At 73.6% G+C, this 12860-nt stretch overlaps 1 protein-coding gene across 1 annotated transcript in view; it reads left to right on the top strand.

Annotated features, from left to right (window-relative positions):
- Positions 1-12573, top strand: part of LOC142403373 (AP-2 complex subunit alpha-1-like) — a gene marked incomplete at both ends in the record, with an annotated part of 32825 nt that extends 20252 nt beyond the window's left edge. The window contains 10 exon segments of the mRNA XM_075489606.1: positions 903-1045; positions 2197-2353; positions 2825-2856; positions 3156-3221; positions 5400-5482; positions 6701-6790; positions 9520-9542; positions 9544-9644; positions 11333-11426; positions 12551-12573. Of these exon segments, the coding sequence (XP_075345721.1) occupies positions 903-1045; positions 2197-2353; positions 2825-2856; positions 3156-3221; positions 5400-5482; positions 6701-6790; positions 9520-9542; positions 9544-9644; positions 11333-11426; positions 12551-12573 (812 nt within the window).
- Positions 12574-12860: the final 287 nt, after the last annotated feature.

Here is a 12860-nt window from a genome sequence, read left to right as displayed (position 1 = left end):
TGCCGGGGGGTGACACAGGGGTGCGGGTGATGCCGGGGTGCTGGGGGGTGCCGGGGGGGTGCCGCCGGGGTGTGGGGGTGTGGGTGCCGGGGGGTGACGCTGGGGTGCAGGGGTGCGGGGCTGACGGCAGGGTGCTGGGGTGCCGGGGGGTGATGGTGGGGTGCCGGGGGGTGACACAGGGGTGCTGGGGGGTGCGGGGGTGTGGGTGACGCGGGGGTGCCGGGGTGTGGGGGTGTGGGTGCCAGGGGGTGCCGGGGGCTGACGGCGGGGTGCGGGAGTGCGGGGGTGTGGGGCTGATGGCGGGGGTGCGGGGGGGTGCGGGGGTGCGGGGCTGACGGCGGGGCGCGGGGGTGCGGGGGATGACACAGGGGTGCGGGGCTGACGGCGGGGTGCGGGGGTGCCGGGGGGTGACACAGGGGTGCAGGGGGGTGCGGGGGTGCGGGGCTGACGGCGGGGTGCCGGGGGTGCCGGGGTGCAAGGGCTGATGCCGGGGTGCCGGGGGGTGCCGGGGGGTGCGGGGGCTGATGGCGGGGTGCGGGGGTGTGGGGGTGTGGGGGTGCCGGGGTGCGGGGCTGACGGTGGGGTGCGGGGGGTGCGGGGGTGCGGGGATGACGCCGGGGTGCCGGGGTGCGGGGGCTGACGGCGGGGTGCGGGGTGCCGGGGGGGGTGCGGGGGGGTGCGGGGGTGCGGGGCTGACGGTGGGGCGCGGGGGTGTGGGTGACGCCGGGGTGCCGGGGTGCGGGCGGGTGTGGGGGTGCCGGGGGGTGACACAGGGGTGCGGGGGGGTGCGGGGGTGCGGGGCTGACGGGGGTGCGGGGGTGCCGGGGGGTGACACAGGGGTGCCGGGGGGTGCGGGGGGGTGCGGGGGTGCGGGGCTGACGGGGGCCGCGGGGTGCCGGCAGGCGACGGTGCTGGAGGAGATGCCGCCCTTCCCCGAGCGCGCCTCCTCCATCCTGGCCAAGCTGAAGCGGAAGCGCGGCCCGGGGGCGGGGGCCGAGGGCGGCCCCGAGCTCAACGGCGGCGCCGAGCCCCCCCCAGCAGCGCCGTGAGCGGGGGCACGGGGGGGGCACCGGGGCGGGGGGGGGGGGGGCATGGGTGGGGGGGGGCACCCGGGGGGGGGCACCCGGGGGGAGGGGTCCCATGGAGGGGTCCCATGGAGGGGGGGTGTCACATGGGGGGGGGCACCCGGGGTGAGGGTCACCTGGGGGGGGGTCCCATGGGGGGGGGGGGGGGGGGCACCCGGGGGGGGGGGTGCCATGGGGGGGGGGGGGGCACCCGGGGGTGGGGGTCCCATGGTGGGGGGGGGGGGGGTTACCCAGGGTGAGGGTCACCTGGGGGGGGGTCCCATGGGTGGGGGGGGCACCCGGGGGGTGGGGGGTCCCATGAGGAGGGGGGTGTCACATGGGGGGGGACGACACCCGGGGGGAGGGGTCCCATGGAGGGGGGGGGCACCCGGGGGGGGGGGTCCCATGGTGAGGGGGGGGTTACCCAGGGTGAGGGTCACCTGGGGGGGGGGTCCCATGGGTGGGGGGGGCACCCGGGGGGTGGGGGGTCCCATGAGGAGGGGGGTGTCACATGGGGGGGGGGGGCACCCGGGGGAGGGGTCCCATGGAGGGGGGGGGCACCCGGGGGGGGGGGTCCCATGGTGAGGGGGGGGTTACCCAGGGTGAGGGTCACCTGGGGGGGGTCCCATGGGTGGGGGGGCACCCGGGGGGTGGGGGGTCCCATGAGGAGGGGGGTGTCACATGGGGGGGGGGACACCCGGGGGGAGGGGTCCCATGGAGGGGTCCCATGGAGGGGGGGTGTCACATGGGGGGGACACCCGGGGGGAGGGGTCCCATGGAGGGGGGGGTCACCCGGGGGGGGGTGTGTCACATGGGGGGGGGCACCGGGGGGGGGCGGTCCCATGGAGGGGTCCCATGCAGGGGGGGTTACCCGGGGTGAGGGTCACCTGGGGGGGGGTCCCATGGGTGGGGGGGGCACCCGGGGGGAGGGGTCCCATGGAGGGGGGGAGTTACCCCGGGGGGGGGTCACCCGGGGGGGGGGTCCATGGGGGAGGGGTGTCACATGGCGGGGAGGCACCCGAGGGGGAGGGATCCCATGGGTGGGGTGTCCCCTGGGTGGGTGTCCCCTTTTGGGGGGGTCCCGGCCGCCTGGGCCCCCCCCCCCGACCTTCTCCCCCCCCGCCCCCCCCAGTCGACGCCGTCCCCCTCGCCGACCTCCTGGGCCTGCGCGGGGCCGCCCCCCCCCCCCGCCGGGGCGCCCCCTCCCCCCCCCGCCGGCAGCAGCCTCCTGGTGGACGTGGAGCCCCCCCCCGCCCCCCCGGGGGCACCCCCGACGACGCCTTCCTCGGGTGGGTGCTGGGGGGGCACCCTGGGGGGGGTGTCCCTGGGGTCCCCTGGGGATTGGGGGGGCTCCCCGGGGGGGGGGGGGGCTGAGGTCACCTGGGGGGGATCTGGGGGTCCCTGGGGGGGGGGGGGGGGGCCGTGGGGGTCACCTGGGGGGGTCCCTGGGGGACCCCTGGGGTTTGGGGGGGGCTCCCTAGGGGGGTGGGGGGGTCCTGGGGGTCACCTGGGGGGGTCCCCGGGGGTCCCCTGGGGTTTGGGGGGGCTCCGGGGGGGGGGGGCTGAGGTCATCTGGGGGGGATCTGGGGGGGATCTGGGGGTCCCTGGGGGGGGGGGGCCGTGGGGGTCACCTGGGGGGGTCCCTGGGGGACCCCTGGGGTTTGGGGGGGGCTCCCTAGGGGGGTGGGGGGGTCCTGGGGGTCACCTGGGGGGGTCCCCGGGGGTCCCCTGGGGTTTGGGGGGGCTCCCTGGGGTGGGAGGGGGCTGGGGTCACCCGGGGGGGGCACATAGGGTTTGGGGGGGCTCCCTGGGGGGGTCCCTGGGCGTCCCCTGGAGTTTTAGGGGGGCCCCGGGGGGGGGGAGGGAGGGGCTGGGGGTCACCTGTGGGGGGGTCCCCTGGGATTTGGGGGGGCACCCTGCGGGGGGGGGGGCGGTGTCTGGGGGAGGCATCTGGGGGACACATGGGGGTTTGGGGGGGGCACCCTGCGGCGGGGGGGGGCTGGGGGTCCCCTGGGCCTTGGGGGGGGCCACCCTGGGGTGGGGGGGGGTCCAGGACACCTGGGTCCCCCCAAAACCCCCCTCTCTCCGCAGGGCGGGGCCGCCCCCCCCCGAGGACCCCCCCCTGCCCCTGCCCGAGGCGGACGAGCTGCTCAACAAGTGAGGGGCCCCGGCCCCCCCCCGGCCCCCCTAAATCGGGGACCCGGATGCCTGGGTCCCCCTGCCTGCCCCCCCCCCCCCCAAAATCAGGGACCCGGATGCCCCGGTCCCCCCCCCCCAAATTGGGGACCCGGATGCCGGGGTCCCCCCCGCCCTGCACTTCCCCCCCCCCCCCCAAATTGGGACCTGGATGCCCCAGTCCCCCCCCCCACCCCCAAGTTGGGGACCCAGATGCCGGGGATCCCCCCCCCCCCCCAAAATTGGGGACCTGGATGCCCGGGTCGTCGTCCCCCCCCCCCCACCCCCAAATTGGGGACCCGGATGCCCCAGTCCCCCCCCCGCCCCCCAAGTTGGGGACCCGGATGCCTGGTCCCCCTGCCCCCCCCCCCCCCAAAATCAGGGACCGGATGCCCCGGTCCCCCCCCCCAAATTGGGGACCCGGATGCCGGGGTCCCCCCGCCCTGCACTTCCCCCCCCCCCCCCAAATTGGGGACCTGGATGCCCCAGTCCCCCCCCCACCCCCCAAGTTGGGGACCCAGATGCCGGGGATCCCCCCCCCCCCCCAAAATTGGGGACCTGGATGCCCGGGTCGTCGTCCCCCCCCCCCCACCCCCAAATTGGGGACCCGGATGCCCCAGTCCCCCCCCCGCCCCCCAAGTTGGGGACCCGGATGCCGGGGATCCCCCCCCCCCCCCCCCAAAATTGGGGACCTGGATGCCCCAGTCCCCCCCCCCGCCCCCCAAGTTGGGGACCCGGATGCCGGGGTCCCCCCCCCGCACCCCCCAAATTGGGGGTCCCTCGGGGGGGGGCGCTGCTCCTCCTGGCACCCCTCTGCCTGCGGCGGGGGGGACACGGGGGGACGCAGGGCCCTGACGCGGTGTCCCCCCTGCCCCCCCGTGTCCCCCATGTCCCTGTCCCCCGTGTGTCCCCGTGTCCCATCCCTGTGTCCCCCCCCATGTCCCCGTGTCTCTGTCCCCTGTGTCCCCGTGTCCCCCTGGTGTCCCTGTGTCCCCTCCCGTGTCCCCCCCATGTCCCCGTGTCCCCCCCATGTCCCCGTGTCCCTTCCCCATGTCATCCCCCATGTCCCTGTCCCCTCGGTGTCCCCCCGGTGTCCCCGTGTCCCCCCCGTGTCCCCCCCGTGTCCCGGTGTCCCTGTGTCCCCCCCCATGTCCCCGTGTCGGTGTCCCCGTGTCCCCCCCCGTGTCTCTCCTGTATCCCCATGTCCCTGTCCCCCGTGTCCCCCTGGTGTCCCCGTGTCCCCCCCCGTGTCCCCTCGGTGTCCCCGTGTCCCCTCCCGTGTCCCCGTGTCTCCCCCATGTCCCCATGTCCCTGTCCCCCGTGTCCCCTCGGTGTCCCCGTGTCCCCCCCCGTGTCCCCCCCATGTCCCCATGTCCCTGTCCCCCGTGTCTCCCCCATATCCCCATGTCCCTGTCCCCCGTGTCCCCCCGTGTCCCCGTGTCCCCCCCATGTCCCTGTCCCCTGTGTGTCCCCGTGTCTCCCCCATATCCCCATGTCCCTGTCCCCGGTGTCCCCCCTGTGTCCCCTCGGTGTCCCCCTGGTGTCCTTGTGTCCCCCCCCGTGTCCCCCCATGTCCCCATGTCCCTGTCCCCCGTGTCCCCCCGTGTCCCCCCATATCGCCATGTCCCTGTCCCCCGTGTTCCCTCGGTGTCCCGTGTCCCCTCCTGTGTCCCCCCCATGTCCCCGTCTCCCCCCCGTGTCCCCGTGTCTCCTCCCGTGTCCCCCCCATGTCCCCGTCTCCCCCCCATGTCCCCGTGTCCCTTCCCCGTGTCATCCCCCATGTCCCTGTCCCCCGTGTCCCCCCGGTGTCCCCGTGTCCCCCCCATGTCCCCATGTCCCTGTCCCCCGTGTCCCCCCGGTGTCCCTGTGTCCCCCCCGTGTCCCCCCATGTCCCTGTCCCCCGTGTCCCCCCGGTGTCCCCGTGTCCCCCCCATGTCCCCATGTCCCTGTCCCCCGTGTCCCCCCGTGTCCCGTGTCTCCCCCATATCCCCATGTCCTTGTCCCCTGTGTCCCCTCGGTGTCCCCGTGTCCCCCCATATCCCCATGTCCCTGTCCCCCGTGTTCCCTCGGTGTCCCCATGTCCCCCCCCGTGTCCCCCCGTGTCCCCATGTCCCTGTCCCCCGTGTCCCCCCGTGTCCCCCCGTGCCCCCCCGTGCCCAGGTTCGTCTGTAAGAATAACGGGGTGCTCTTCGAGAACCAGCTCCTGCAGATCGGGGTCAAGTCCGAGTTCAGGCAGAACCTGGGTGAGCCTTGGGACAGCGGGGACAGCGCGGGGACACGGGGGGACGGCGGGGACACGGGGGGACACGGGGGCTGCGTCCTCGCTGTCCCCACTGACTGGGTGTTGGTGTGTCCTGTGTCCGTCCGTCCCCCCCACCCCCCCCCGTGCTGTCCTCTCCTCTCTGGTGGTCCCTGTGGTCCCCCTCGATGTCCCCTCTCGATGTCCCCCCTCCGTGTCCCCTCCATGTCCCCCCCTGTGTCCCCTCCATGTCCCCCCCATGTCCCCCACCTGTCCCCCCCGTCTCTCCCCCATGTCCCCCCCGTGTCCCCCATGTCCCCTGTGACCCCCTGTGTCCCCACCTGTCCCCCCATGATCCTCGTGTCCCCCCGTGTCCCCCTGTGTCCCCACTGTGTCCCCGTGTCCCCCCATGTCCCCATGTCCCCTCCATGTCCCCCCCTTGTCTCCTCATGTTCTCCCGTGTCCCCATGTCCCCTCCATGTCCCCTTGTGTCTCCTCATGTCCCCCCATGTCCCCTCATGTCCCCGTGTCCCCTCGTGTGTCCCCCTGTGTGTCCCCATGTCCCTCCTGTGTGTCCCCCATGTGTTCCCCATGTGTCCCCCCATGTGTCCCCCCATGTGTCCCCCCATGTGTCCCCCCCGTGTCCCCATGTCCCTCTCCATGTCCCCATGTCCCTCTCCATATCCCCCCGTGTCCCCCCCGTGTCCCCCCCGTGTCCCCCCATGTCCCCATGTTCCCCCTGTGTCCCCATGTCCCCCCCCATGTCCCCATGTCCCTGTCCCCTCGGTGTCCCCCCATGTCCCCCTGTCCCCCTTCCATGTCCCCCCATGTCCCCATGTCCCCCCCCCATCCCCTCATGTTCTCCCCATGTCCCCCCCATGTCCCCCCCATGTCCCCATGTCCCCCCCGTGTCCCCATGTTCCCCCTGTGTCCCCGTGTCCCCTCATGTCCCCCCCATGTCCCCCCATGTCCACCCCCATGTCCCCCTGTCCCCCCTCCATATGTCCCCGTGTCCCCCCATGTCCCCATGTCCCCATGTCCCCCCATGTCCACCCCATGTCCCCCTGTCCCCCCTCCATATGTCCCCGTGTCCCCCCACGTCCCCCCACGTCCCCCCCATGTCCCCATGTCCCCGTGTCCCCCCATGTCCCCGTGTCCCCCCGTGTCCCCCATGTCCCCCCGTGTCCCCCCATGTCCCCCATGTCCCCCCGTGTCCCCCCAGGCCGCATGTACCTCTTCTACGGGAACAAGACGTCTGTCCCCTTCCAGAACTTTGTCCCCACTGTCACCTGCCCCGGGGAGCTGCAGGGCCATATCCTGACCGGGGGACACGGGGACACGGGGGGGGACACGGGGGGGGACACGGGGACATGGGGGGACAGGGGGAGCTGCAGGGCCATGTCCTGACCGGGGGAACACGGGGACATCGGGGGGGGGACACGGGGACATGGGGGGACAGGGGAGCTGCAGGGCCATGTCCTGACCGGGGGACACGGGGACACGGGGGGGGACACGGGGGGGGGGACACGGGGACATCGGGGGGGGGACACGGGGACATGGGGGGACAGGGGGAGCTGCAGGGCCATATCCTGACCGGGGGACATGGGGGACGGGGACACGGGGGGGGTCAGGGGTCCCAGGGGCTTTGGGGTGCAGGGAGGGTTCTGAGAGCAGGTTTAGGGGTGCAGGGGGGGTCAGGGGTTCCCGGGGGGGTTTTGGGGTGCAGGGGGGGTCCCAGAGGAGGTTTTGAGGTGCTGGGGGGGGGTCAGAGGTTCCCAGGGGGGTTTCGGGGCATAGGGGGGGGGTTCCCAGAGCAGGTTTAGGGGTGCAGGGGGGTTCAGGGGTTCCCGGGGGGGTTTTGGGGGTGCAGGGGGGGGTCAGGTGTTCCCAAGGGTTTTGGGGTGCAGGGGGGGTTCCAGAGCAGGTTTCGGGGTGCAGGGGGGGTCAGGGGTTCCAAGGAGAGGTTTCGGGGTGCAGGGGGGGGTCAGGTGTTCCAGGGGTTTTGGGGTGCAGGGGGATGAGGGGTTCCCGGGGGGCTTTCGGGTGCGGGGGGCTCCCGGGGGGTTTCGGGGCACAGGGGGGGGGTCCCAGAGGAGGTTTCGGGGTGCAGGGGGGCTCAGGGTTCCCGGGGGGGTTTCGGGGTGCGGGGGGGTCCCCAGAGCAGGTTTTGGGTGCAGGGGGGTTCAGGGGTTCCCAGGGGGTTTTGGGGTGCAGGGGGGGGTCCCCAGAGGAGGTTTCGGGGTGCAGGGGGCTCAGGGGTTCCCGGGGGGGTTTCGGGGTGCGGGGGGCTCCCGGGGGGTTTTGGGGCACAGGGGGGGGTTCCCAGAGGAGGTTTAGGGGTGCAGGGGGGCTCAGGGGTTCCCGGGGGGGTTTTGGGGTGCAGGGGGGGGTCAGGTGTTCCCAAGGGTTTTGGGGTGCAGGGGGGGTTCCCAGAGCAGGTTTCGGGGTGCAGGGGGGGTCAGGGTTCCAAGGAGAGGTTTCGGGGTGCAGGGGGGGGTCAGGTGTTCCCAGGGGTTTTGGGGTGCAGGGGGGATGAGGGGTTCCCGGGGGGTTTCGGGGTTCGGGGGGCTCCCGGGGGGTTTCGGGGCACGGGGGGGGTTCCCAGAGCAGGTTTAAGGGTGCAGGGGGTTCAGGGGTTCCCGGGGGGGTTTTGGGGTGTAGGGGGGGGGTTCCCAGAGGAGGTTTTGGGGTGCAGGGGGGCTCAGGGGTTCCAGAGGAGGTTTCAGGGTGTGGGGGGGTTCCCGGGGGGGTTTCGGGGTGCAGGGGGGGGGTCAGGTGTTCCCAAGGGGTTTGGGGTGCAGGGGGGGTTCCCAGAGGAGGTTTCGGGGTGCAGGGGGGGGTCAGGTGTTCCCAGGGGTTTTGGGGTGCAGGGGGGTCCCAGAGGAGGTTTTGAGGTGCTGGGGGGGGTCAGAGGTTCCCAGGGGGGTTTTGGGTGCAGGGGGGGTTCTCAGAGCAGGTTTTGGGGTGCGGGGGGGGTCAGGTGTTCCCAGGGGTTTTGGGGTGCAGGGGGGGTTCCCAGAGCAGGTTTTGGGGTGCGGGGGGGGTCAGGTGTTCCCAGGGGTTTTGGGGTGCAGGGGGGGTTCCCAGAGCAGGTTTTGGGGTGCGGGGGGGTCAGGGGTTCCAGGGGGGTTTCGGGGTTCGGGGGCGTTCCCAGAGGAGGTTTCGGGGTGCAGGGGGGGGTCAGGTGTTCCAGGGTTTTGGGGTGCAGGGGGGGGTTCCCAGAGGAGGTTTCGGGGTGCAGGGGGATTCAGGGGTTCCCAGGGGGGTTTTGGGGTGCAGGGGGGGGTTCCAGAGGAGGTTTCGGGTGCAGGGGGGCTCAGGGGTTCCCGGGGGGGTTTCGGGGTGCGGGGGGCTCCCGGGGGGTTTTGGGGCACAGGGGGGGGGTCCCAGAGGAGGTTTCGGGGTGCAGGGGGGCTCAGGGGTTCCCGGGGGGGTTTCGGGGTGCGGGGGGGTCCCCAGAGCAGGTTTAGGGGGTGCAGGGGGGTTCAGGGGTTCCCGGGGGGTTTTGGGGTGCAGGGGGGGTCCCCAGAGCAGGTTTAGGGGTGCAGGGGGTTCAGGGGTTCCCGGGGGGGTTTCGGGTGCGGGGGTCTCCCGGGGGGTTTCGGGGCACAGGGGGGGGTTCCCAGAGGAGGTTTCGGGGTGCAGGGGGGCTCAGGGGTTCCCGGGGGGGTTTCGGGGTGCGGGGGCTCCCGGGGGTTTCGGGGCACAGGGGGGGGTTCCCAGAGCAGGTTTAGGGGTGCAGGGGGGTTCAGGGGTTCCCGGGGGGGTTTTGGGGTGCAGGGGGGGTCCCCAGAGCAGGTTAGGGGTGCAGGGGGGTTCAGGGGTTCCCAGGGGGGTTTTGGGGTGCAGGGGGGGGTCCCCAGAGGAGGTTTCGGGGTGCAGGGGGGTTCAGGGGTTCCCGGGGGGGTTTCGGGGTGCGGGGGGCTCCGGGGGTTTTGGGGCACAGGGGGGGGGTCCCAGAGGAGGTTTCGGGGTGCAGGGGGGCTCAGGGGTTCCCGGGGGGGTTTCGGGGCGCAGGCGGTGCCTCCTTAGCCCCCCCACAGCTGGCGGTGCAGACGCGGGCCGGTGGAGCCGGGGGTGGAGGGGGGGGCGCAGGTCCAGCAGGTCCTGAACATCGAGTGTCTGGGGGACTTCAGCGTCCCCCCCCTCCTGGCCCTGCGCTTCCGGTGAGGGGCTGAAACGGGGGGGCCGGGGGGGTTTGGGGGGGGCCTGGGCCTGTCCAGGGGGGGATTTGGGGGGTCCCAGGGGGATTTGGGGGGGGGCTGGGGGGGTTTGGGGGGCCTGGGCCTGTCCAGGGGGGGATTTGGGGGGGCCCAGGGGCATTTGGGGGGGGCCTGGGCGTGTCCGGGGGGGATTTGGGGGGTCCCAGGGGGATTTGGGGGGGGCCTGGGGGGTTTGGGGGGGCCTGGGCCTGTCCAGGGGGGGACTGGGGCGGTCCCAGGGGGATTTGGGGGGGGCCCGGGCGTGTTTGGGGGGGCCTGGGCCTGTCCAGGGGGGGATTTGGGGGGGTCCCAGGGGGATTTGGGGGGGGCCTGGGGGGGGTTGGGAGGGCCTGGGCGTCTCCACGGGGGAATTTGGGGGGTCCCAGGGGGTTTTGGGGGGGCCTGGGGGTGTTTGGGGGGGGCCTGGGCGTCTCCACGGGGGAATTTGGGGGTCCCAGGGGGTTTTGGAGGGGTCCCAGGGGGATTTGGGGGGGCCTGGGCGTCTCCACGGGGAATTTGGGGGGTCCCAGGGGGATTTGGGGGGGGGCTGGGGGGGTTCGGGGGGGCCTGGGCCTGTCCAGGGGGGGGATTTGGGGCGTCCCAGGGGGATTTAGGGGGGGCCTGGGGGTGTTTGGGGGGTCCTGAGTGTGTCTAGGGGGGACTGGGGGGATCTCAGGGGGATTTGGGGGGGTCCCGGGGGTGTTTGGGGGCGCCTGGGAGTGTCCAGGGGGGGATTTGGGGGATCCCAAGGGGATTTGGGGGCTCCTGGGGGTGTTTGGGGGGGCCTGGGGGTGTCCAGGGGGGGTTTTGGGGGGTCCCAGGGGGATTTGGGGGGCCTGGGCGTCTCCACGGGGGAATTTGGGGGGTCCCAGGGGGATTTGGGGGGGGGCTGGGGGGGGTTCGGGGGGGCCTGGGCCTGTCCACGGGGGAATTTGGGGGGTCCCAGGGGATTTAGAGGGGGCCTGGGGGTGTTTGGGGGGTCCTGAGTGTGTCCAGGGGGGGACTGGGGGGGTCTCAGGGGGATTTGGGGGGTCCTGAGTGAGTCCAGGGGGGATTTGGGGGTCTCAGGGGGATTTGGGGGTGCCCTGGGGGTGTCCGGGGGGGGTCTGGGGGTCTCAGAGGGATTTTGGGGGTCCTGAATGTGTCCAGGGGGGGATTGGGGGGGTCTCGTGGATTTGGGGGGGGGGCTGGGGTGTTTGGGGGGGGCTGGGCGTGTCCGGGGGGGACTGGGGGGGTCCCAGGGGGATTTGGGGGGGGTCTGGGGGTGTTTGGGGGGGCCTGGGGTGTCCAGGGGGATCTGGGGGGCTCTCAGGGGGATTTGGGGGGTCCTGGGGGTGTCCAGGGGGGGTCTGGGGGGGTCCCAGGGGGATTTGGGGGGGCCTGGGGGTGTCCAGAGGGGATTTGGGGGTCCCCGGGGGTGTCATGGGGGATTTGGGGGGGGGGGTCCTGGGGATTTGGGGGTGCCCTGGGGGTGTTTGGGGGGTCCCGGGGGTTTCCAGGAGGATTTGGGGGGGGGGTCCAGGGGGATTTGGGGGGCTGCTGGAGGGGCTCTCAGCCCGTGGGCTGTCTCAGGACACCGGGGGGGGGGGGGGGGGGGGGAGGCAGATTTTGGGGTGCCCCTGACCCTCTCCCCCCCCCCCCCCCCCCCCCAGGTACGGGGGGGCCCCCCAAAGCCTCACCCTGAAGCTCCCCGTCACCCTCAACAAGTTCTTCCAGGCCAGCGAGATGGGGGCACAGGAGTTCTTCAGCGCTGGAAACAGCTCAGCATGTGGGCTGGGGGGGGTTTGGGGGGTTTGGGGGGGGCTGGGGGGTTTGGGGGGTCCCTGGGGGGGTTTGAGGGGGTTTGGGGGTTCCCTGGGGGGTCTTGGGGGGGCCCTGGGGGCACAGAGCTCTTCAGCGCTGGAAACAGCTCAGCATGTGGGGCTGGGGGGGGCCTGGGGGGGGCTGGGGGGTTGGGGGGTCCCTGGGGGGTTTGGGGGGTCCCTGGGGGGTTTTGGGGGGGTCCCTGGGGCACAGGAGCTCTTCCAGTGCTGGAAACAGCTCAGCATGTGGGGCTGGGGGGGGCCTGGGGGGCTTGGGGGGGTTTGGGGGGGTCCCTGGGGGGGTTTGGGGGGTCCCTGGGGCACAGGAGCTCTTCCAGCGCTGGAACAGCTCAGCATGTGGGGCTGGGGGGGGCCTGGGGGGGTCCCTGGGGGGGGCTGGGGGGTTTGGGGGGGTCCCTGGTGGGGTTTGAGGGGTTTGGGGGTTCCCTGGGGGTCTTGGGGGGGTCCCTGGGGGCACAGGAGCTCTTCCAGTGCTGGAAACAGCTCAGCATGTGGGGCTGGGGGGGGCCTGGGGGTTTGGGGGGGTCCCTGGGGGGGTTTGGTGGGTCCCTGGGGGGTTTGAGGGGGTTTGGGGGGTCCCTGGGGGGTTTTGGGGGGGTCCCTGGGGGCACAGGAGCTCTTCCAGCGCTGGAAACAGCTCAGCATGTGGGGCTGGGGGGGGCCTGGGGGGGTCCTGGGGGGGGCTGGGGGGTTTGGGGGGGTTTGGGGGGGTCCCTGGGGGGGCTTGAGGGGGTTTGGGGGGTCCCTGGGGGGGTTTGGGGGGTCCCTGGGGGTCCTAGGGGGGATTTGGGGGGTCCCTGGGGGGTTTTGGGGGGGTCCCTGGGGGCACAGGAGCTCTTCCAGTGCTGGAAACAGCTCAGCATGTGGGGCTGGGGGGGGCCTGGGGGGGTCCTGGGGGGGGCTGGGGGGTTTGGGGGGGTCCCTGGGGGTCCTAGGGGGGGTTTGGGGGGTCCCTGGGGGGGTTTGGGGGGTCCCTGGGGGGTTTGAGGGGGTTTGGGGGTTCCCTGGGGGGTTTTGGGGGGGTCCCTGGGGGCACAGGAGTTCTTCCAGCGCTGGAAACAGCTCAGCATGTGGGGCTGGGGGGGGCCTGGGGGGGCTTGGGGGGTTTGGGGGGGGTCCCTGGGGGGTTTGAGGGGGTTTGGGGGGTCCCTTGGGGGTCTTGGGGGGGGTCCTGGGGGCACAGGAGCTCTTCCAGCGCTGGAAACAGCTCAGCATGTGGGGCTGGGGGGGGCCTGGGGGGGCTTGGGGGGGGCTGGGGGGTTTGGGGGGGTCCCTGGGGGGGTTTGGGGGGTCCCTGGGGGTCCTAGGGGGGATTTGGGGGGTCCCTGGGGGGTTTTGGGGGGGTCCCTGGGGGCAC

This window comes from Mycteria americana, unplaced genomic scaffold, assembly GCF_035582795.1.
Source record: "Mycteria americana isolate JAX WOST 10 ecotype Jacksonville Zoo and Gardens unplaced genomic scaffold, USCA_MyAme_1.0 Scaffold_223, whole genome shotgun sequence".
NCBI lineage: Eukaryota > Metazoa > Chordata > Aves > Ciconiiformes > Ciconiidae > Mycteria > Mycteria americana.
This window is presented reverse-complemented; position numbering and strand designations above follow the sequence as displayed.